General features: G+C 32.1%; 1 protein-coding gene across 3 annotated transcripts in view; it reads right to left on the bottom strand.

The window, feature by feature from the left end:
* The window catches only part of TRPC1 (transient receptor potential cation channel subfamily C member 1), a 104,465-nt gene that overhangs the window by 35,976 nt on the left and 41,515 nt on the right, over positions 1 to 26,974 (bottom strand). For all 3 annotated transcript variants that reach the window (XM_081302419.1, XM_081302417.1, XM_081302418.1), the window contains 4 exons: positions 13,003 to 13,134; positions 10,448 to 10,643; positions 6,285 to 6,621; positions 53 to 192 (listed from right to left, as the gene is read on the bottom strand). In XM_081302419.1, coding sequence (XP_081158545.1) covers positions 53 to 192; positions 6,285 to 6,621; positions 10,448 to 10,643; positions 13,003 to 13,134 — 805 coding nt within the window. The remainder of the gene's footprint in view (positions 1 to 52; positions 193 to 6,284; positions 6,622 to 10,447; positions 10,644 to 13,002; positions 13,135 to 26,974) is intronic.

The raw sequence follows: 26,974 nt of genomic DNA, 5'->3' as shown, positions 1-26,974 counted from the left end.
TATATCTTAGGTGTTTTTGAATTAAATTTCAATTGAAATAGTAAATGGTCACCTTATTGTGAGCAACCACTTTGAGAGCAAAGGTTGCCAAATAAAGAGAATTCATGACAAAACTGAGTTGATTACGAGATTCTTCTAAAAAGTCTTCCAACCCTTCATACCAAAGTCTTTTAATGTCGGACCAAATCATCCCTAAAAAAAGAAGAAAAAAATCAGATAACATTTTCTTAATTTAATAGTAAGCTAAATAATACTTTGAGTCAAAATATTAAATAAATGACCCTTGGCTACCTATATCCTTATTCAGAAGAAAAAAAGAAAAGAAAAAAAAAAGAAATTTTAGTGAAAAGTTCCTCAAATTGGAAAGAAAATTAACTTAGGTTTCATATGATTTGAAAAAAATAACCTAAGTTATTAAGTCTTTACCAGGGAGGGATGCTAAGTGATGTGAAGCAAACTAAGAATAAATTGATATTAAGCACATACACACGTGTGCTTGCCCCACCCCCACACCAGTACATGGGTTCAGTCCCTGATCTTTTTCACTTTTGACAAACTCAATTTATGATATCATCCACTCTACTGGCTTTAAATACCATCTATATGGCAAAGACTCTAAATTTTTTATATTTACACTGAACTAATATTTATATAATAATTTATATCTCTCATAACTTATATAGGCACTTGGCTACTCTACATCTCCAATGGTAGATGTGTCTAAACTTAACTCCTACTCTCTCTCCTAAAATTCGCTGCACTTGCAGATTTTTCCATCTCAGTTAATGGTAACTCCATCCTAGTTGCTCAATCCAAATGTCCTTGAACCATCCCTGATTCCTGTATTTCTTTCCTTCTTTTTTCTTTCTCTCTTTCTTTCTCACTTTTTCTTTTTTCTTTTTTCTTTTTTTGTAGTTATAGATGGCCTTTATTTATTTACTTTTTATGTGGTGCTAAGGATCAAACCATTGCTAGGCAAGTGCTCTGCCACTGAGCCTCAGCCCTCCTGTATTCCTTTTAAGCTCCATATTCAATGCAAAAGCAAATCCTGTTTACTTTCAAAATATATTACTTTCAAAATATATTTGGATCTAACTCTTCTCACAACCACTTCAACTTCAAGCCACCATCCTCTATTCTATTCTCACTACAGCAACCAGAATGATTATTTTAAAATGCAGGTATTGCTTTGTTTCTCAAAACTTTTTCAGAAGCTCCCAGAAGAGAAAGGATCAATAGAATATCCAAACTCTTTCTCCATGGGAACATAACCTCAGGTTACCTTCCAATAAAGTGATTCCCTTGGAAATACACTATATTGAGAAAAATATGGAAGGTCAGCTTTGTTCAACACCATTACAAAAACTAGCATTGATTAGGCAATTGCATTTGGACTGGGAGAACCAGGGTGGACTCATAGACCCTGAAGATATACATGGCCAGGACTCTATGATATCTCTCAACTCAGAGTGTGCCTATATTGGAAGCTATACTCTTGGACTTTATAAGGTACAGTTTCTATTGAATTTAAAGTTTTCCTAGTTGGATAACCCACACCCCCAACGTGGCCTTATCCCATACAACAACAGCCTGAGTCTATTATAAACACTTCCACACCAGAGGCTAGTAATATGGCCCAGGATAATTTTATGGTATATTTCTTCATCAAGACATCCTAAAGGAGACTATAAAGTAACAGAAAAATAGAGTAGTATAGAAACATACATGGGTGGAGATCAAATTAAGGCAATTAAAATCATCCTCTGGCTAAACAGCAGGCAGAATAATTTCCTTGAGAAATGCATGAAACATCCTTAAAAACATCTGTTCATAACATCTTAATTAGTAGTACTGATTTTATGTAGAAACATTTAACATAGTTACCAATCTGATAGAAAAAAACCTTTAAAATTCCACTACTCAAAATGAGTAGGTAAAAACTAACAATGTTAAAAGAAGTAGTCTGACAGGTGACTTTTTATTAATTCAAACATTGTTTTCTTTTATCTGGGGAAGGAGTAGGAGATGAAAGTTTCTGGAGAATCAATCATGTTCAACATTTACCCAGGACTAGGAGTTATGAAGCAAAAAAAAAAAAAATTAAATAAAAAACTCTCTATGTCTATACTTTCTTAAAGAGCTCAAATTATTGTCTAATCCTAGCTCCTGACATACAATAGTATATAAAACTTTATTTATTTATAAGTCATTTTCATACAAAATACTTATATTTAAACTTTAGACATATTTTTCTTAATGTTAAAACACTAAGCCAAGAAAGATGCTTACAGAAATACTTATTTCTACAAAATGCAGTATTATACCTAAATGAAACTCTTGACAATAAGGTACAACATGATTTGGAGAAGACATTTGATCAGAAAAGACAAGTATATGAAAGACTAATGAGGAGCCCATCAGGTAGCTCTCCTGTGCAACACTCCCCACCATAATAAAGCTGATATACTTGATACATTCCATTTTTCTAAGTTGGACTGAAAAGAGCCAAATAACTATAAACTATTATAAGCAATGCAATCACTGCACAATCAATGCTCTATATGTTGGAGGCCCATTTTGCTTTTATATTTTAGAATTAGTAAATAGTATTAATAAGCAGCAATCCCAGTCGTCTTGGGATTTCTCATGGCTTGATCTTAGGTCCTCTCATATTTTCTTTCTATGCTTTTTCCTGAAGTGTCTATTCATGCTCACAATTTCATACAATTCCTATATGCAGATATTCACACATTTATAACTCAAGCTTGAACTTCCTCTTGAGCTCCATACTATGATATCGTATTGTCTGCCTTGAAATCTCTCTTGGTTATATCAAAGGCTTTTCAAATACAACATATCCAAAACTATGCTGAATATCTACCCTTTCACAAATCATCAAACCTAGTCTTCTTCTAAAATACCTTGATCTCCTTTCCTTTATACCTCTTACATACTAATGTAATCAATTAGTTGTACACACCACTGCATTCGGACCAGCCATATCTCTTATACACTATGTGTTCCCATGTTCTATTGGCTTTACTTTGTACATATCTCTCACTCTGTTGTCTTCTCTCTTTTTTCTATCACAATCATCCTAATTCCTGGGAACTATCAGCTCCCATCTGGATTACTCCAACAACTTCCTTATTAGTATCCATTCATCTACTCTTGCTATAGCCTATCTTCCTAACCCACATCATTCTTCACATTATAGTCAGAATGGTCTTTTCAAAAATCAAAACTGATCGTGTTGGGCTGGGGTTGTGGCTCAGGGGTACAGCATGTGTGAGGCACTGGGTTTGATCCTCAGCATTACATTAAAAAAAATAAAAATAAAGGTATTGTATCCATTTATAACAAAAATATATATTTTTTAAAAACTGATCATGTCACTTGCCTACTTAAAACCTTTCATGGTCTTTCATCATTTTTAAGTTGAAATTACTTAACCTGCCCTACAATGCTATGCATGGTCTTGTATAACATGTTTTTCCATCTTCATCTTGAATCATGCTTCCCTTATTCAGTGTTCTAGGAATGTTATCTTTTAGTCAGTCCCTTCTTTGTATCATACTCTCTTGCCACTGTACTTCTGAATATGCTTTCATCTTAGACTAGAATACTTTTCTCCTCCAATTCTCCTACATGACTCATCTTTTTTTTTACTTAGATCTTAGCTCCTTTCTTAACTTCCTTAAAATAGCTTTTACAACCTCCCTGACTAGGTGAAATGCCCCTGTAATATGCTTGCTCTCCTAGCATCATGACTTTTTCTTAATAACAAGAAACTCATTTGTGATTTTTCATTTTTCTGCATGATTCTCAACTTAATGTTATTGTTGTGGCCAAAGGTGCTACTCTTCGCCTTGTGAGTAAGCTTGATGAGTACAGGAGCCACACCTACTTCTGCCTATGCTTGAACAAATGAGTACAAAAAAAATTTTAAATACATTTTTATAATAGCTATTCTGTTATGTTTAAAAGTAAAAAATTAAGGAAAAGAATATTATCAGCATTCTGTGATACATTAATAAATTGTTTCTTTTTTCTCTATCTTGCTTTTTATAATTTAACCCTACCTTTTTTTTTAAGACCTAAGGAATAGAAACAGGAAACAAATACATAAAAATTGATCATCATGAGTAAGAAGTTACAATACTTGTTATTTGAAATAATAAAACAAACCAAAGAGTGACTTTAGATAATTAGGCAAACTATTCCTACACATTCACTTAGCACAGGTTTGGAACTATATATTTAAGGAAGCCCAAAGTGATCAAATAATATAACAAAATGACATCCCTTACAAGTTTTACTGAGATCTAATTGTTTCAAAGAAGAAGCTTTTTGCTGAAAAAAGTAAAACATTTTCAGGAGTTTTACTGGTTTAATATAAAGTTCTCCTTTAGTGAGGCAGAACTGGTTAGAAAATGAATCACATGTGTGTGGAGGGGAATGCATATGTGTACACATAAAATGTTATTGAAAACAGGACTTAAAAGGAAATAGCTATAATGTTACCATCATTATGAAAATAAGCAGCTGCAGTAATATTATGCTATCTGAAGAGCAGTATAAGTCTGAGTTCAGTTAGTTTTTATTCAATGTAAAGATAAACTGATTTGATTCTTATACAGACTTGATTAAACTGAATCTTAACTTATAAAACCCCAAATTTCTTTCTTACTACTACTTAAGCAAAAGTTGATAGGTGGATGATATAAAATTTCATTTCTTTAAGGCTAAGGAATATATAATAATTTTTTAGAATTAACTTAACAGAAGGAAAGAGTTTCTTAGATGCCTTGTGACCTATTTTTTTTACTTTAATATATAAACAAAATTTACATTGAAAAGATATACACAATTCAATATAGAATCATACATATGGTAAAGAATAAATTATTTCCTAAATTAAAACATTATTTTTTAAGAAAATGCCAAAAATATAGGAAATAGGAAAATGCTAATGAAAAGGAATTATTTAATTCTCTTTAACCTAAAGTTTAGATTTGCACCATTTTTACTTTACCTACTCAATTTTAAATTTTAACACATCACAGCCTGAATACCACTAAAAGTAAAATTGCCTGAAATCAAGTTACTTGAAATTCACTGATTTTCAAATTAAAACCTTAATACATTAAAATCATTTTTAGAGCTGAAGGAGAACTAAAAGTGGATATTGTTAAATAGTTTCTCAAATTATTTAATTCATACTAACTAAAAAGGCATATTCAATAATTGAAACTTGAATCAAGAATGCAGTAATCAAAAAATAAATGTAATCAGTACTTTCAGCTATAGAAAAAACTCAATTTTAATATCCTTTTACTCTATAGCAAATAGTAGGTCAGGTGGGAAATTCTGGAATTAAAAACTAGATTAAACATACTAAAGAAATAAAGAAAATGTCTTTAAAAGACCACTATCTGTTTAAGTAATGTGGTTCTACCTCAACTCCCCACCCTTCCACAAAAACAAAGAAAGAAAGAAAGGGCAAGGGGAGTAAATGACCTGCACAAGATCATTTAAGATACTTACTATGTAATACTTATAAATATTTTTCAGAAAGTAAAAATGTCTTATTATTTTAAACCTGTAATTTCTAAACAGATCTGATTTTCATTACAAAGAACTGATTTCTTGAATGAGTCAGACCCCTTTGAATCTAAATTTAAATAATATTTATATAATAGAGATAAAATAAAATGTAAGTACAATAGTGCACAAGTTTTTTTAAATAACTTTATTTTATTGATTTATTTTTATGTGGTGCTAAGGATTGAATGAACCCTGTGCCTCACATGTGCCAGGCAAGTGTTCTGCCACTGAGCTATAATCCCAGCTCAAAAGTGCACAAGTTTTTAATGACAAAACTAATGATATTTAGTTTAGAAACAGAAAATTTATAAAAAGTGTAAAATATAAAATATGTTGTTTTAAAATACCCAAGGAAAATACATACTGTAATACAAAATAACATTCATTAATTTAAAAAAGGTTTTCTATATTAACAATTAGGAACAATGTCACAGTCTGAGAATAATGAATTTTTAACTTCCACATATTAAATAATATTAAATTATATCATCAAGTTCATTAACATTTATCTTAAAAGAGGTATTAGTTAAATCTTCAATGATTATGGAAATGTTCAAATTCTTGCTGCATGAACTGTGTAAAATTATAAACTGAATTCAATGTTCATAGTGCCATCAAACAAGGAAGAATTAATGTGCTAAACAAGGCAAAGTCTTTTGAACTAACTTGATACTCACCAATAATCCACAGTATAAGAAGATAGTCTATTCTTTCAAGGGCTGGCCCCATTGTGTTTTTCTTATCCTCATTGTAGACGAGAGAGTACAGATTCAATAACAGCAAGAATGTGAAATATGATGCTCCATGAATAATAAATTTCATAAAAGGTGTATGAATGATTCTGCCAAATTGAGATTTGGGAGCTATCAAATAACACAGTGACAAAACTGGCCAAAATATGCCAACTGTCAAAACAGTCATTATCTTCTTACAGGTGGGTTTACGTCGATAACCTGACATCTGTCCAAACCAAACAGTGTTCAGGAACTGTTGGCAGTTAGACTGGGAGACAAACTGAAAAGGACATACACAGACATAAAAAAAAAAAAAATGCAAAACAAAACCTTTAAATACTAACTGATTAATTGATATTCAAAATTCAAAGTCTTAATACTAGTTTAAAAATCAACACTATACAATAAACATAGGATTTTTTTTCTTTTCTTCTTACAACTAATCAAAGAGTGCACAGGTTAAGAGCATAGACTCTGGAGCCAGATTACTTAGACTCATATCCAGGCTCTGCCACTTACTAAGTGCCCTTGAGCAAGTTTTTAAACCTCTCTAAGCCTCAAATTTCTCATCTCTAATGTTCAGATAATAATAGCTACTCATAAATTTGTGAAGATTCAATATAAAGCTCTTATGAATAGTGCTTTGTTCTTAGCATGCAGTATTGCATTATTATTAGCCTACCGAGCTATTCTGTCACACCTAAAGACTCTTTTAAGAGTATTAGCTTTTATAAATCTTTATAAAGACTCATAATTTATAAAATGTCAAAGTTAACATGCACAATCCATAGAAAGAGATACTACTAACTAATCTTTGAATGTCTTCATTCTAGAAAACCTGCTAATTTTAGTTGCAAGAAATCAATATGTTGGGGCTGGGGCTGTGGCTCAGGAGTAGAGCGCTCACCTAGCATGCATGGGGCCCTGGATTCGAGCCTCAGCACCACATAAAAATAAAAATGAATGGAATAAAGGTACTGTGTCCAACCAAAAATAAAAAATAAAAATAAAAAAGTAAAGAAATCAATGTCAAGATAACAAAAGAATCTACATACTAGATCTACTCACGTTCCATGAAAACACAGAGAATGTGTTAAAATGTATTAAAGATACCCTAACACTGCTTAAAACTGAATTGCATGTGAGAAGAAAAGGGAAAATATTCCCAAATAAGGAAATTTTAGTTCAAGTACAGAAATTTACCAAACTTTATAAACTTTTCTAGTCTACAAATTTCATTCACTGTATTTTTCCAATATAATGCTCATGTTGTAAAGTATAACTTAAGTGTCCTAATAACTCTGGATCTAAATTTGATCAGGTTTGAGATTATCAAAAAAAATTTTGTAAAGCACAAATAGATGATCATATTATTATTTGGGTAATGTAAAATAATATTTGATTAATCTTCTGTCTTAAAAAGATTTATCCTGAGATAGAATATAACTTGTAGAATATAACACTGTAATGAAAAAAATGAATTGGACAGTTATGTGATTGTTTATTGTGCTTATGAAAAATTTTTCTAATACACTATTCTTATTTTTAGCAATTCGGACTTACTTTGTTCTGCTCACATTCTAGTGTTCCTAGAAATCTTAATTTGTTCCTCAGGGTGAAATACATGGGAAACAAGATTTTCTTCCCATTAACTACCTTGTGTCATAACACCCCAATGGTTTTGCCTCTCCCCCAAATGTCAAAGCAAACTCAGGACTGATTACTATTCTTACCATTCCTTTATATAATTAGCAGTGATGTTAAATAATATCTGGAAGAACAACATTTCAATTACAAATGTTCTAAGGCTACGGTGGTTTTGAAACAGATTCTCCGAAACTCTTGTCATTAAGAGGTGTTGGGCAGAGAAAAGAATCACTGTTCCCTATCCTTCAATTTGATAAGCTCGTTGATTGCTCTAACACCAGATTCTAGTAGAAGTGATGCTATGTGACAAACGTGTTTAAAGGCCATGTTTCTTTCAGATTGTATGCTAGAAAACTTGCTCTTGGAGTCATAAACTGCTCTGTAAAAAGTCCTATTGCAGGGCTGGGGTTGTGGCTCAGCGATAGAGTGCTTGCCTAGCATGTGCAAGGCGCTGGGTTCAATCCTCAGCACCACATAAAATAAATAAATAAAATAAAGATATTGTGTTCAACTACAACTAAAAAATAAATATTAAAAAAAGTCCTATTTTGCACTGAATTCACCACCCTGTGAAGTCCAAGCTACATACTGCAGGAAGGCATTCCAATTAGCAGTCAGATGTTTTTTGGACCACCTAATCACAACCTGCCCTCTGTATGGCAATGCTACTTCAAAGTTCCAGTTTAAATTCTCAGGTGCTCTATGCTCTGTAGACTCAACCACCTGAGTATCCAGCCTACTTAGACCTTGATATTCTAAGTCTTTGACTGCTGATTGGAACAGACATGTGAGTGAAGAAGCCTACAGCACCCATTTGTACTAGGAACTCAATAGCACTGACTTTCCTTTTCAAGCAGCATGAGTGCACTGTTGATGGGTAAAATTAAATCTATACTGACTTAGATATTTATACTTACTTTTTTTTCCCATTAAATGTTCCCACCTTGAGCAAGAAACTTGGGAGTAGTATGAAAAGTACAGGATTTTAAGTCAAAGTTCTAGAGAAGCAATACATTATCTAGGTAATCTTGAAGTAAACATTGTTAAATTCTCATATCTATTTCCTAAGTCCACAAGCTATTGTTTTAAACTGCACATCAGGTACAACTGCACGAATGGGGTCGTAATTAGAATAAGTTATACTCTGTGTACATATAATATGTCAAAATATACTCTACTGTCATATACACCTAAAACAAACAAATACTAAAAAATTTAAAAATAAAACTATTGTTTTTATCTTTTTAACTTCTTTTTTTTTTTTTCTTATAGGTGGTACTGGGGATTGAACCCAGGGCCTCCCAACTCCAGGTCTTTCTTTTTTTTTTTTTTTTTTGTACCAAGAATTGAACCAGGGGCATTTTACCATTGAGCCACACCCCTAGCTCTTTTTATTTTTTTAATTTTGAGATAGGGTCTTACTAAGTTGCTTAGGGCCTCTCACTAAGTTGCTGAGGCTTTGAACTTGTGATCCTACTGCTTCATCCTCCCAAGAGGCTGGCATTACAGGCATGAACCACTGCACCTAGCTGTCGAAAAGCTATTGTGAGAATCAAATTTCAACCACAACAATAAAAAATTCTGATCTTAGTACCAAAGGTCCTAACTTTTGCCTTTAGCCATCATCTAATTTAGGATCCAGTTTTGTAATAATATAAATTTCATAAGCAAGTTTTATTCCAAATCTCTATGTTGACAATGAAAATGAGTCTTAGAAGTGACACCTTAAAAAAGTATCATTTATCAACATCCCGTACTATCAACTAGATATCACTATCTACATATAAATACCATTGTTTAGTGAATACCTCAAAAAATAAAATTTAAAATGCATACCTCCATTCTTCAAGTTCCTGAATCATGTGTATGTGTGTGTATGGGGAGTAGAAATGGGTATTTCCCTTAATAGGAAGGGATGATGCCAGAAGAGTCAGATTCAACTTAGTTATATCATGCGCCTCTCCACCTTTAGGTTTCACAATGAATTACAAATAAAAAGAATCAGGAAACATAATATCTGATACTTTATTTTTAAATAGAAATTACTATTTACTATAGAAAGGGCTACTTATAACCAGTTCAATAAGACAAACCTGTAACAGACAAAAACACAGGTAGAAACTTCACTGTAAAAGTTTACCTGTGTAGCTACTAGTTAGCAAAACATTAAAATCAGCAACCATATTATTTTAACTAATATAAATTATTAAAAGTAATAGTAACTACCATTTATTACTTGCTAAATACTAGTACTTGCCATGCTAAAACCTTTAAATACATATTTTTAATTAATTATTAAAACTAAAGCTCAGACAGATTCAATAACTTTCCCAAGGACACACAATTACATGAAGCAGAAGTAGGATCTTAACCCAGATATGTTGCTCCAAAGCCTCTGCTCTGAGCCACTACACAATGGTGGAGAAAATAATTTAAATATATCACAGAAATCCTCATACCTCCTTTTGGTTATATTTGATTGCAAGTTTTAGACGACTTAAATTCATTCTTTCTTCCAGTAGTCCCCGTTTGTCAAGAGGTTCATCACTAGAAGTATGGTTTAGGATAACTTCCAACTCACGTGAATTCCGGGCTTGTGCAAGCAAATCTTTAGCAAACATTTTGCACTGACGGGCTAGTTCCTCATAATCATTCCTGGGGGGGAGGGGAAAGCATTAGTCTATTAGAAATGTCACTTCCATTTTCTAATTACACTATATTCACTAGAAAAAATCTGAAGTCTTTCTTTTTCTGCTGACAGTTGAATGACCTTACTGTTACACAAATTCTCCAGGGCTTTGGGGAAAACTGTAACACAATGATGTTCCCTGTGTTCATACTGATAATCTCAGATGAGCACTATGTTTCCTTATATAGATTGATATTCCTGGAAATTCTAATAATATTCATCCATCAGTGTCCATTTAACTCATTTGTTTTATTCTCTGTAAGTTTGGCTACGATTTCCTATTTTATTAATAATATAAATACAAATAGCATTTTAATGTCATCTGATTAGTATTATTAAATAATTTTAACCAGAGGACTTTTCAATAGCCTACATTTATGTTAATTCTAACATTAAAAATTATTTTGATTTGTATTTAAAGTGCTTACTTGAATGAAATTCAAGAGATACTAAAATTTACTTACTAAAGAACTTACTTTCAGAATAACTATTGCTTAAACCTTACTTCTTTTTGAATTGCTTATTAAAGGCAGATCTAACCTACTTTGTAAGAAACAAAGTTTTAGTACATAATTCATTTAAAAAATATCAGTTACGGGCTGGGGTTGTGGCTCAGTGGCAGAGCACTTGCCTAGGATGTGTGAGGCACTGGGTTCAATTCTCAGCACCACGTATCAATAAATAAAATAAAGGTCCATTGACAATTAAAATTTTTTTTAAATCAGTTATATTAAACTTATATTTAAGTTTAATAACAATTTAAGATTTGAGAATGAGGTTAGAAATAAATAATTATGAGCCAGTAACATGAGGGTGAACTTCATTAAGTAATATTTATTCAGTTTTTTCTCCCAGGAGAAAGGAAGGGAAAATAAGACTTTCTATTTTTTTAGTCTTCCTTTACAATGGAATTTTCCATGAACTGGCTGCATGAAATTATAACTCAAAGAATAAAAACTTCTTTTTCTTAGAAGCTAACAGTTCTCTCACTCTTTGTATTTACTATATAACCTGAGAACAGGCAATTGGATTTCTTTAATACATGAGTTATTACCTGCTTCTTGGTTTAAGAACCTAATTGCAAATGGGAACATTCATCAGAAATGTATATTATCACAAAGCTATCTGATCATTACATAAACATTTTGATAGAACACTAGATTTAAAGGTGAATTAATACATTTTGTTAATCTAATTTGCTTAATCTCTAGATTATTAAAAGAAAAGTAAGTGGCTATACAGTTTAGATGGACATATGGTAAACTAGCAGCAAGAAGTCCTATGTTCTAGTTATAACTTTGCTTCTACTTTTAAATGTTAATATTAATAAACCATCTAGTCTGTATACATCTCTTTGTCTGTAAAAACACTGGATAGGGGTGGGGTTGTAGCTCAATGAGAGAGAGCATTTGCCTAGCATATGTGAGGCCCTGAGTTTGATCCCCAGCACCACATAAAAACTAAATAAACAAAATAAAGTGTTGTGTCTACCTACAACTAAAAATATTTTAAAAATAAAACACTGGATAATGTAAATAAGTTCTATGACCACTTCCAAATCTAACTTTATTATTCTGATCATAGCATAATCACAGTAGTTGTTTCAAATACTTCTTGGAATGAACTGAATAAATTCTATTTCATATGGTGACTCAGAACTCAAAATATGAGACTGCAACAGAAAATTTTTCATATTTAAGCAAAATTATTTATTAGTAGTGTTGTATACTGATACTTTAAAAGTAGCAAAAATTTAATTTTAACCATGACTTGAGTTAATCAAAGTACTACTCTGTCCTATCAAATTTAAATAAAATTTAATGTATCCAAATTAAGTAAAAAGTTTAAACTTATAAACAGGTATTTTTATTCAGTATGTGAAAGTTTGAACTTTCCCACTTGGGTCAGATTGCTGGAGGAGGGACTCCAATAGGAGCTGGACATAAAAGAAAAGATGGGTTTAAGCATAAATCCCTGCAAAACCCTTGCAATACGAGCTGGTTCAATTTCTCCTTTTTCAGAGGGTACTAAGGATACTCTGACATAAAGGAAAATCTCAAAGCTTTCCCTGGGGGAATAAGGGTGGTTAAAGAGTATAAGAGGGAAGATGGGGAAGGAATAACTTAAATAAAACAGCACCAGGATCTGTTCCTTTGAGGGAAAAGGAAAATTCCCAAGTAAGAGGTATCAAGGTTTGGTCATCTAGAATCAAATGTAAATAAATTGTAAGTAAATATAAATTATAATTTGTTCTATCAAGAACTTCAAGCTGAATATTCTGCCACAAAAGGTATTATGCAATTTAAAATTTCCATTCATTCCCACCTAAATTCCACCTCCACAAGGCTTAGTTCTTTTAAATCAGCACTAAGTTCAAATGCTCTTAGGATTGGATCCTCTTCTGTTAACATTATTAGAGCTGGACTGGCTAAGCATCGATATATATCAAGACGAAACCTGTGAAAACATACAATTCCATAATGTAAAAAAATTTATTACACACATATGATTAGATAGTCTATAGTTGCTTTAAATTTATGAAATACCATAAAATTAATAGAAAATAACTATAAATATATTTATTACAAGATAACATCCATAAAAGAAAAAAGACTTGGTGCTGGGGTTGGGGCTCAGTGGTAGAGTGCTCGCCTAGCATGCATGAGGTACTAGGTTCGATCCTCAGCACCACACAAAAACAAAATAATGTGTATCCACCTAAAACTAAAAAAACACATAAATAAATAAATATTAAAAAAAGAAAAAAGACTTTAAAATAAAATATTTTGATATGCAAATACTGAAAAACCTTCTATTGCTTTTATAGAAATTGTTTTACTATCTGTTTCCACAGACTCAAAGCTTTTTATTGTTCAAACCAATTTAATTAAAGTAACTTTCTAGCCAGGTGTTATGGTGCACACATGCAGTCCCAGCAGCTTAGGAGGCTGAGGTAGGAGGATAACAAAGCCATTCTCAACAACTTTGGAAGAGCCTATACAACTTACTGAGACCCTGTCTCCAAATAAAAAATAAAAAAGGCTGGGGATGTGGTTCTGTGGTTAAGCATCCCTTTGTTCAATCCCCAGTTCCAACAACAACAACAACAAAATTTTTATTCTTGAACCCAACATAATTTTACATGAAATATACTAATAATGAATATTTGCTATGATGTGGATTTTATGACTATTAAATCAGTAAAAAAAAACAACTTTTTCAATGTGCTAGATATACGTAACCTTCTCTTTAAGCCAGATTATGATTTTGAAATATGTTTCAAATCTTAAAATTAAAATTATTTTTTTGTACATAATTTCCAGCTGATAGAAAGCATTATCTTAACCTCTGTAAATTAATAAATCTTCAATTTAAATCCTTAAATAGAAAATAAACTAGAAAAAATTCACTGTAATTCATGTATAAGTACATGTTCCTAATTAATAAATTTGGAAGATGTTATGTAATGCATATTTTCCTTTTAAATAAAAAATACAAATTTAATACATAACTGTGGTTTTAAAAAGTAAGCAATTTAGAAATGACACTCCCCAATCTTCCTCCTTCCACTAACTATATTTCAAAGATACTTTACAGAGAAGTATATTATCCTTCCCAATATACTCTATTTATACACAAATATAATGATACATAATATATAAAGAAACAACCAACCTGCCTTTTAAAAAGATATCATCTCTTTTTACAACTGGGTGATTTTCCATTTGATGGAAGGCCACTGAATTTTGTTATAGTTTGGACCTGGAATATCCCAGAGGCTCATGTGTTGAAGGCTTGGTTCCCAGGTGGTGATGCTATTTTAGGAGGTAGGGTCTAGCTGGAAGTAGTGACTCCCTGGGGAGGTGCCTTTGAAGGGTATATTTTGTCCCTGGTCCTTTTCTTTCTCATAGCTTTCCAGCCACTATAAGGTGAGCAGCTTTACTCTATAACATGATGTTCTGCTTTACCAAGGAACACAAACAACAGAACCAAGTGAAATGAATTGAAACCTCTGAAACATAGTGAGCCAAAACAAGTCCTTCCTCTATTAAACTGATTTTCTCAGGTATTTTGTTCCAGCAATAGAAAACTAAAACAGGTTTCCATTAATGAACATTTATGTTGCTTTTAACTTTTTTCTACTATAAAAATTCAGCAATTAATAATATTTACATTAGTTCCTACACACTTTAAATTGCTGGGCAAAATGGCATGTGTATTTTAAATTCCAATAGATGCTTCCAAAGTAATAATGATGAGAGCTCACTTACCCCCACATTTTCATTAATACTAGATATTATCGATATTTTAAATCTTTGCCAACTTAATAGAAAATAGAATTTTATACTTGGTTTAAACTGAATTTCTTTAGAAGAGTTTTCTTTTATGTTTAACATCAGTTTATGTTCCTTCTTCTGAAAACTACCTGTTCATATTCTTTGGCCTTTTTCTCTGATGATTGTTCATCTTTTTAAAAAAAATTATTTATCTTTTTTTTCTAAAATAGACTTTTGTATAAACTTAATTCAAAATGTCACGATAAGGATTAATGAGAAAATGCACTTCCAATGGTGGAATAAAGGTACTGGCAACCAATTAGAGTTATAATGAAGCACTACTGAGTGGAAATCATTTTGATGTGATCTCACAAATAGTGAAGCTGCTTTACTCTATAAACGCTATCAAAAGTTTATAAAATCTACCATCTACTTTATAAAATCTATCATTTTTCATTTGGTATTCAAAACACCACCCAAAGTAATATAGTATAAAGAGGTCAGTGATTTCCCTACTCACACAGAGGTACAAAATGAAAAAATTGTCCCTCAAAAACCAACCATTTCAGATCAGGAATGGTGGTAGGTAGGAGACTATCACAGAGTTGCTATAATATATTATCTAAAATGTCCCGTGTCCAACAAAATATTACGAGATGTATAAAGAAAAAAGAAATTATAGTTCACAGTGTGGGGTGGGGGTGGGGGGAAGCAGGCAAAAGAAACTGAGTGTGAGAGTGAACTGATGCTGGATTTAACAGAAAAAGACTTCACAGTAGCCACTGTAAGTACGTTCACAGTACTAAAGGAAAGCTTAATTACAGAACTAAAGGAAGATAAAAGATAGTGTGGCATCAAACTGATATCAATAAGGAAATTATGAAAAATAACAAAATGGAAATTATGTAATTGAAAAGTATAATAATTGAAATAGAAATTCAATAGAGGGGCTTGTTATGGGTTGAATTATATTACTCCAAAATTCATATGTTGATGCCCTATCCACCAGTACTTTAAAATGTGCCTTTATTTGAAGATAGAATTTTAAAAGAGAAAATCAAGGTAAAATGGAGACATTATGATATGCCTACATCCAATCTGACTAGTGTCTGAAACACAGAATACATTATGTGAACAGTAAGATAGCCATCTACGGGCAAAGAAGAAAGATCCAGAACATATTCTTCCTCCATACCCTTCATAAGGAACCAGCCTTGACAATAACTTCATTTCTGGCTTCTAAGTAAGCCAAAGGGTTGTGAAACAATAAATTTCAGTTGTACCTTGTTATGACAGTCCTAAAAAATTAAAACAGAGCTCAACAACAGTTGTATACTGGCAGAAAAATTTTCAAACTTGAAGATACACAGGTACAGATTATGTAGGCTAAAATATGGGACGAAGACTTGGTAAAAATGAACACTGTCTTAGAGAGATGTAGAACAACACTAAGCCCACCAATACAGTCATAGTGGAAGTAGAGAAAGAAGAAAAGAAAAAGGAGAAGGAAAAATATTTGACTCAATAGAAGATAAAAACATTCTAAAGTTTCTTAAAAAATATTAACCAATATATCTATGAATCTCAACAAACTGCAAGTAGAATAAATGCAGAGACATTCAACAGAAGCATCATAGTAGAAATGCTGAAAGTCCAAGACAAGGAGAAAATCTTGAAAATAATAAGAGAAAACAGTACATCACTTAGAAAATGTATCCAAATAATATTAACAGCTGGCATCTCAATAGAAACTATGGAGTCCAAAAGTCAATGAGAAAACATTTTCTAACAGGTGCTCAAAGAAAAATAACTGTCAGCCAGAAATCCTATAGCCAGAAAAGCTAATGTTCAATAATAAAAGATAAATTAAAACTTTACCAGCTAAACAGAATGTGTTGCTAGCAGATCTACCTTTCAAGAAATCTAAAAAGTTGTTCTTCAAAAGGAAAGCAAATAGTTCTAGACAGTAATTGAAATCCACATGAACACTATAAATTCATATTTTCTTCTTTTGTCCCTTAACTGATTCTAAAAGGAATTATATAAAATAATATAAATGTAACCAAGTATAATGTTTGGCTCATAACATACAGAAATATAATCTAGGTATAATATCTTTGCCAATAACAACACAAAGTAGGAGTGGTGCTGAAGCTGTAATGACTAAAAGTGATAAGATAAAAATTATTGCAATGCATTATTGAGTGTTTAACATAAGTAGAAATAAAATATATAACTATCACTATAAGAGAAGAAATAAAATAGAAATATATAGGGATAATAGTTCTATATATTACTAGAATCAAGCTAGTATAAATCTGAAACTGATTTTGACAAATTAAGATATATATAATAAGTCTTAAAAAAAATCGGTTAAAAAAAGAGGAGACTGGGAATAGAACTCAGTGGTAAGGGACATGTTTAGCATATGTGACCCTTAGTTGCATTCCCAGCACAAAACAAACACCAACCTAACCAAAAAAAAAAAAAAAAAAAAAAAAGAAGAAGAAGAAGAAGAAGAAGAAAAGAAAAGAAAAAAATACTCAAAAATAATTTAAAAAATTGATCATTAATAAAAGTGAAGTGTTACATTGAAAATATACTTGAGGAACTTCTGAAGAAAAATAACATGAGACATAAAGACCAAAAAGGAGATAAAAAAAAACATTGGAAATGAAAAAGGTACACTAAATTTTTTTGAACACAAACACAGGAGAGGAACCAAAAGGACTGAGAAATACAGAAAATAAATGGAAAATTGAAAACATAAGTTAATCATATAAAAAATTACATTATATGTGAGTGAACTAAACATTTCAAAAGCAAAGACTTCAGAGAGGACAAAAAAAAGACTCAACACTGTCCAAAAACCATGCACTTTAAATAAAAGGACACAAACAAGTTGAAAGCAAAGGGCTGGAAGGATGTATCATGCAGTCAGTAACCACAGCGAATGAGAATGGATAACAATATTAAACAGGAAATATAGCAACAACAAATGTATATGCTCCCATCAGCAAAGCCTCCAAGTATACAAAACAAAAACAGAATTGAAAGCAGAAAGATAATTCAGCAATTACAGTTGGAGATTTTAATACTTTTTTCCCAGAAACTCATAGAACAACTAGAGAGAAGACACATAGGAATAAGGAATATTGGATCAGTATTGAAACAATGTGATTGAATTGGAATTTTTTGGGGAGAGGTACCAGGGATTAAACCCAGGGACACTTAACCACTGAGCCACATCCCGAACCCATGTTTTATTTTGAGACAGGGCCTTGTTAAGTTGCTAAGGATGGTTTAAATTTACAATCCTCCTGCCTCAGCCTTCTGAGCCACTGGGATTACAGGCATCCATCACTGCACTGGGCTTCAATTGGAATTTATAGAACACTTACCCCAAAAAGCAAAATACATATTAGCTCAAGAGTACATAGGACATTTTCTATGTTAAATCACATACTGGACCAAAAAACTAGTCTTACTATATTAAAAAGGAATGAAAGCATAATTCTCTAAATTAAGCAATGATTTCATATCTATGCCATCAAAAGCACAAGTAACCACAAAAGGTGTGTGTGGGTGGGGAGGGGAAGAACAACTGAACTCCATCCAAATTTAAAACTTTTCTTAAAAACTCATCGGAAAAGTGAAAATGACATACACAGAATGTTAGAAAATATTTGCAAATTATATATCTTATGAGGCAATACTTATATCTGAAGTATATAAAGAATCCTTGCAACTCAGCAAGATAAAGGCAGATAAACAACTAAAAATTGGGAAAAGTAACTGTTTCCAGTGAAGAAGTACATATAATCAATAAGCCATTGAAAGATGCTATTTAGATAAAATATCCAGAACAGACACATTCATAAGGTTAAAGAGTAAATTTTATGACTTCCAAGGGCTGAGAGAGTCATCACTAATAGATATGGAGTTTCATTTTGAAATGATAAAATATACTGGAATTAATATAATTTTAGGATACTTATAAGTATTCCCCAAATAGAACTGTACACTTTAAAAGGGTGAACTTTATGGTTTATGAATTATATCTCTGTGTGTGCCATTGAGAATTAAACCAAGGGGCCTCATGCACTGAGCTAAATCCCCAACCCTTTCTTATATTTTATTTTGAGACAGGGTCTCATTAAGTTTTGCAAGCTGGTCTAGAACTTGTGATATTCCTGTCTCAACCTCCTGAGTAATTGGAATTATATGCCTCCATCACAATGCTCAGCCTCAACAAAGATGTTATTTTAAAAAATAAACTGTACTCTTCAACCACAACAGAATTAAAGAAGTTACCAGGAGAAAGAAATCTGGGAAACATTCAACTTTATAAAAGTAAAAAGTAATTTTTTTTCTTGTGGCACTGGGGATTTAACCCAATGGCACTCTACCACTGAACTACATATCCAAAAATTGTATTTATTTTTATTTTTTTATGTTAGGGTACCAATAAATTGCCAAGGCTGGCCTTAGCAGCTGGAATAACAAGCAGGCTGCTACCCCCAGTAAACAGGATATTTTAAAATAACCCACTGATCAAAAGAATGAGAAGACAAGTTGCAGACTCAGAGAAAAAACAGAATTCCCACTTTATCCACAGACTATAAGTTCCAACATCCATGTAGACACCTGAAAACACCCAGAGTACTAAAACCTAAACAGATGGTCCTCAACTTACAATAGTTTAATTTATAATTTTTTGAATTGACAATGGTGAGACACTGTTATGCCTTCAGAATAAAACATTTTCAATTGTTAATTTTTATTTTTCTCAGGCTAGCAATATTAGTGTGAGACTGTCCCACTTTACTGGGCAGCAGTTGGAAGCTGCAGCTCCCAGTCAGCCATATGATCATATGGTTTTCTATACAAAATAGGCTTTGTGTTAGATTATCTTACCCTTCTAAGCTAATGTAAGTATTGGGCTAGGCTAAAGTATGATGTTTGGTAAGTTAGGTATATTAAAAGCTACTTGTAATATACAATATTTTCAATTTACAATGGGTTCACTGGGACCTAACCCCATCATAAATGGAGGAATATGTATATGTACTGTTTTTTCCTACATATAAACACCAATAATAAAGTTTAATTTTAAGTTAGGCATAGTAAAGAGATTAGTAATAATAATTAAATAGAAGTTATAACAATACAGTATAATAAAAGTTATTTAAAACTTATGAATTATTTCTTTCTGCAGTTTTCCATTTAATATTTTCAGATCATGGTTGACTGCAGGTAACTGAAACCATGGAAAGCAAAAATACAGATAGGGGAGACCACTGTACTTTCAAACAACATATCTCATAAAGGATTCTTATCTAAAGTACATATAGAACTTTAAAAACTCAACAAGAAAATTAAAAACTCAATTTAAAAACAGAAAAAAGATCTAAACAGACACCTCACTAAAAATATAATTATACAGATGGCCAAAAAACACATGAAAAATGCACAACATCACACATTGCAAGAAAACTGCAAATTAAACTAACAATAAGCTACTACTATACAACCTGTTAAAATGGTTAGAATTTATAACATTGAGATACTGAATGCGGGTGCAGATGTGTAGCAATATGAACCCTCATTCATCACTGGTTGGAATGGTAAATAATAATGCAGCCACTATGGAAAAAGTTTGACAGTTTGGCAGTTTCTTACAAAACTGAACAGCAATTAACCATGTAATCCAATAATCATGCTTCTAGATATCTACCTAAATGAGTTAGAAACTTACATTGACATGAAAACCTGTACATGAATACATGTGGTTTTGATCAAAATTGTCAAATTTTAAAACCCATCAGGATATCCCTTAATAGGTGAGTGGATAAATGGTGGTATACCCAAACAATAGAACATCATTTAGCACTAGTAAGAAATGTGTTAAGCCATGAAAAGATGTTAAGAAAATTTAAATGTATATTACTAAGTGAAAGATGTAAATGATGGATACTGCTTGATGTCAATTATATGACATTTTGGAAAAAGTTAAGATGGGAGACAGTAAAAGGATCAGTAGTGGTAGCTGGGTGCAGTGGTACACACCTGTAATCCCAGCTTCAGGAGGCTGAGGGGCGGATTGCGAGTTCAAAGCCATCCTCAGCAAAAGCGAGGCACTAAGCAACTCAGTGAGACCCTGTCTGTAAATAAAATACAAAATAGGGCTGGGGATGTGGTTCAGTGGTCCAGTGCCCCTGAGTTCAATTCTTGGTACCCCCCAAAAAAGTGTAGTGGTTGCTTGCAGGGGGCTTGGGAGAAGGGAGGAGTGAACAGGTTTAACAGGGAATTTTTAGGGTAGTGAAACTATTCTCTATGATACCATTAGGGGTATATGTCCTTAGACATTTGCCAAAACTCAAAGAATGTATAATACTAAGAGTAAACCCTAATGTAAACTACAGATTTTGGCTAATGTATCAATGTTCATTCATCTATTTTAACAAATATAATAGATGGGGATGTAGTTCCATGGTAGACAGCTTGCCTGGCATATGTGAAGCCCTGATTTGAATCCTGGAAGGAAGGGAGGGAGGGAGGGAGGAAGGGAGAGAGGGAACACTGTAACAAATTTATGACATCAGTGAAGGATGCTGGTGGTATGTAATACCTGGGGAGAGGGGTCTTATATAGGAATTCTACCTTCTGATGAATATTGCTATGAAGTTTATTAAAACTTCCTTAAACAAATAAAGCCTATTAATTAAAGAAAAATAAAAACACTCAAGAGTCAAAGAAGAAATCATATGGGAAACAGAAAATATCTTGAACATATTTACATCAGAAAGTAAACAAGATCTAAAAATAAATAAGCTAAGGTTCTAACTAAAGAAGCTAGAGAAGTAAGAGCAAATTAAATTCAATGTTAATAGAAAGAAAAAATAAAGTTACCAGCAGAAGCAACAAAATGGAAACCGAAAAACAATAGAAAACATGAATAAAATTAATGTTGTCACTTAGAAAAATCAATAAAATTGATAATATCAGAGATAAACTGCAAAAGACCAGAGAATAAATACTTTAGGCTTTGAGGTCTATATTGTATATATGGCAATTACTCAACTTTCATGTTATACCACAATAACAGCAATAAACAGTGCATAAACAAACAGGCATAGGCATATTCCAATAAAACTTTATTTATAAAAACAGTTGGTAGGGGCTGGGGATGTGGCTCAAGCGGTAGTGTGCTCGCCTGGCATGCACGTGGCGCTGGGTTCGATCCTCAGCATCACATAAAAATAAAATAAAGATGTTGTGTCCACCGAAAACTAAAAAATAAATATTAAAAATTCTCTTTCTCTCTCTCTCTCTCTCTCTCTCTTAAAAAAAAAAGAAAAAAACAGTTGGTAGGCTGGATTTGGCTCCAGTACTACAGCCGACTAACTCTAAGCTAGACAAAGAAGAAAGAGAGAAAGAGAGGCAGAGAGAGAAGGGAAAGGGTGGAGAAGAGATAGAAAGAATGAACATAGATATCTGGAATAAAAAGGACATCACTAGAGAGTCTACAGAAATAAAAAAGTTTATAAAGAATTATAATCATCTATATGCCAAATTAGACAACATAAAGGAAATGGATAGGGATGGGGAGCATGGGAAGATTAGATGAATTCTAGATAGGGAACAGGGATGGGAGGGAAAAGGAGGGGGCAGGAGATTAGCAAGGGCGGTTGAATGTGATGGACATCATTATCCAAAGTACATGTATAAAGGCATGAATTGGCGTGAACATACTCTATATACAAAGGTATGAAAAATTATACTCTATATGTGTAATAAGAATTGTAATGTATTCCGCTTTTGTATATTTAAAAAAACAAAATCAATAAAAGAGTTAAAAAAAGGAAATGAACAATTTCTTAGAACATCACAAATGACTGAAATGGATTTGAGGATAAGCAGAAAATGTGAATAGAGCTATTTTAAGAAAATTAACTTAATAAAAATTATCCTGCAAAAATAGAGTATAGATCCAGATAACTTCACTTACTATTTTCAACAAATATTTAAGAAAGAATGCTAATCATAAATATAATCTTTCAAAAAATAGAGGAAGTGAGAACACTTTAAAGCTCATTTTCTGAAACCACTGTTACCCTGATATCAAAGTCGGATAAAGACATCCCCAAAAAACAAAGCTATCGAAAATATCCTTCATGAACATAAAACAAAAAATATTTAATATATTAGCAAACTGAATTCAGTAACACATACAAAAGATTATTATCACAACCTAGTAGGGTTTATCCCAGGAAAACAAGGTCAGTTTAACATCTGAACATCAATTACTGTAATATAACATATTAATAGAATAAAGATCTAAAAATATATATCCATTTTAACAGACACAAGAAAAGCCTTTGACCAAAATCCAAAGATAATGATGAAAAACTCTCAACAAACTAAAAATAGTAAGAAATGTCCTCATTCTTGTTTTATATGTATTTATTTAGTTGCAGGTGGACACAATAACTTTATTTTTTTATGTGGTACTGAGGATTGAACCCAGTGCCTCCCATGTGCCAGGTAAATGCTCTACTACTGAGCCACACAGCCCTAGTCCTGTCCTCATTCTTATAAAAGATATCCATGAAAACTTTATGGTTAACATCATACTTTTTTATTAGTACATATTAATTATATAGAATAGTGAGTTTCATTTTGGTATATTCATACATGTACATAACATAACTTGATCAATTTCACTCCAATACCTCTCCTTCTCCTGATCCCCTTCCTTTACCCTAATGGTCTCCTGTATACTTTCATAATGTTTCTTTCTTTCTTCTTTTTTTTTTTTATTAACATCTAGCTTTCAAATATGAGAGAAAACAAAAAAATGCCTGTCTTTCTGAATCTGGCTTATTTTACAAAATGATTCTCTACAGTTCCATTCATTTTCCTGCAAATGACATAATTTTGTTCTTGTTTATGGATGAGTAAAACTCCATTGTGTATATATACCACATTTTCTTTAATCATTCATCTATTTATAGACACCAAGTCTGACTCAATAAGTTGACCATTGTGAACTGTGTTGCAATAAATATGGGTATGCATATATCTCCATAGTATGCTAACTTCAGCTCTTGTAGATACATACCAAGGAGTGGTAAAGTTAGTTCTATTTTAGTATTTTGAAGAATCTCCATACTGATTTCCATAGTAAGTATACCAATGTACATTCTCACTAGCAGTTAATAATGACTCCTCTGGTCCTCTATCTTCACCAGCATTTATTGTTATTTGTATTCTTGATGATTATTATTCTGACTGAGATGAGATGGAACCTCAATATAGTTTGGATTTACACTTCTCTGATGACTAAAAGTGTTGAACATTTTTTCCATATAATTTTTGGCCCCTTTTGAGAAGTATGTTGAGTTATCTGTGTGGTTTGGGTTCTTTTTTTTTTTTTTTTTTTTTGGTGGTTGTTATTGTTGTTTTGGGTTTTTTTGGTAATGAGTTTTTTGATTTCTTTATATATTCTGAAGATGTTTTATGTACTCTACTGTCTTCCCACTTAGTTGTCTACCCAAAATTACTTCCTCTCTATTTTCCTGCTACTAACCCTCCTTTTTAGATTTCTCTCTCATACTTCCTAAGACATAGTAACTTTATATCCTCCTACACCACATCCCTGATGAAATATAGAATATTTCATTCTTCAATGAGCAAATACACTTTCTTCTCTACAACACAAAAAAGTAGAGATACTACCCTGCATTTTATCAGATCATAATCTAATGAAACTAGAAATCAATGATAAAATAAAAAATAAAAACTACTTCAAAAACTCTAAACCCTTTTACAAACCTACTGAATAGTACAAACCTACTGAGTATATAGTAGATAATAATTGAATTCACCATTTCTGTACATTGTGACCAAACTGAAAATGTCTTAATAGCAACTATTTGTTTTTAGGTTGTACATTATTTATAGAGGGATCTGTTAACATTGTCCTTCTCCTCAAAGAAGAGGTATTGGAACCCTACAGGGGCACTATAAGCCTGTAGGGTAAAAAAGGTAATGACTCAGATCCATAGTGCTAGAAGGGAAGACACACAACCAACATGAAAAGACAAGGGAAGAAAACGCCCCACACAAATCAAGATACCACATTATTAGAATCCATGGCCAGCACTTCAGAAGAAATGCCAGAGAAGGAATTCAGGATATACATAATTAAAATGTTCTGTGAATTAAAGGATAATATAAGAGAGCAAATACAGGCAGCAAAAGATCATTTTGACAAAGAGCTACATAAACAAATACAGGAAGCACAAGATTACTTCAATAGGCAGACACAGTTTCTAAAAAAAAAAAAAACAACAAAAAAAAACAAAAAAAAGAAAGCCTTGAAATTAAAGAAAAAATAAACCAAATTAAAAGTTCAATTGAAAGCATCACCAACAGATTAGACCACTTGGAATACAGAACCTCATACAAAGAAGACAAAATATATAATCTTGAAAAAAAATGTAGACCACACAGTGAAAAATGGTAAGAAATCATGAGCAGAACATTCAAGAAATATGGGATAGCATAAAGAGACCAAATTTAAGAGTTGTTGGAATAGATGAAGGCATAGAGTTCCAAACCAAAGGAATGAATAATCTATTCAATGAAATAATATCAGAAAATTTTCCAAACATGAAGAATGAATTGGAAAACCAAATTCAAGAGGCTTATAGGATGCCAAATGTACAAAATCACAAAAGATCCACACCAAGGCACATTATAATGAAAATGCCTAAAATACAGAAAAAGGAGAGAATATTAAAAGCCATGAGAGAAAGGAAACAGATTACATATGGGGGAAACCAACTGGGTTATGTGCAGATTTTTCAACCCAGACCCTGAAAGATAGAAGATCCTGGAACAACATATGTCAAGCTTTGAAAGAAAATGAAATCTTATATCCAGCAAAATTAAGCTTTAGATTTGATGATGAAATAAAAACCTTCCACAATAAACAAAAGTCAAAAGAATGTACAGCTAGAAAATCTGCACCACAGAACATACCTGGCAAAATATTCCATGAAGAGAAAATGAAAAACAACAATGAATTCAGCAGAGGGAGGTATTACACTAAAGGAAAAACTTATCAAAGGAGAAACTAAGTCAAGTTAAATAACAAAAATGGCTCGGAATACAAATCATGTCACAAAAATAACCCTGATTGTTAATATTAATGTTAATGTCACCTATCAAAAGACATAGGCTAGCATATTGGATTAATAATAATAATAATATTTTTTAAAAAAACAACAATGTGCTGCCTCCAGGAGACTCATCCCATAGGAAAAGACATACACAGACTGAAGGTCAAAGATTGGGAAAAATCATACCATTCACATGGACTGCAGAAGCAAGCAGGAGTTTCCATCCTCATATCAAATAAAGCAGAATTCAAACTAAAGTCAAACAAAAAGGATAAAGAAGGACAGGGAACCATACACCAACAAGACTTAACAATTATAAATATATATTCCCCAAATGATGGAGCATCTATGTTCATCAAACAAATTCTTCTCAAGTGCAAGAGTCAAATTGACCACAACACAATAATTTTGGGTGACTTTAATACACCCCTTTCACCACTGGATAGATCTTCCAAACAAAAGCTGAACAAAAAAACTACAGAACTCAATAATACAATCAATAACTAGACTTAACTGACATATATAGAATATTTCATCCTTCAACAATCGAATACACTTTCTTCTCAGCAGCACATGGTACCTTCTCTAAAATAGACCATATATTATGCCACAAAGCAATTCTTAGCAAATACAAAAAAATAGAGATATTACCCTGCATTTTATCAGATCATAATGGAATGAAATTAAAAATCAATGATAAAATAAAAACTACTCCAACACCCGGAGACTAAATAATATGCTACTGAATGAACAATGGGTTGCAAAAGACATTAAGGAGGAGATTAAAATATTCTTAGAGGTAAATGAGAACACTGATAGAACACATCAAAA

Source organism: Spermophilus citellus (genome assembly GCF_964194105.1).
Source record: "Spermophilus citellus genome assembly, chromosome: 7".
Taxonomy (NCBI): Eukaryota; Metazoa; Chordata; class Mammalia; order Rodentia; family Sciuridae; genus Spermophilus; species Spermophilus citellus.
Note: the sequence above shows the minus strand (reverse complement) of the source record. Positions and strands in the feature narration are given on the sequence as shown.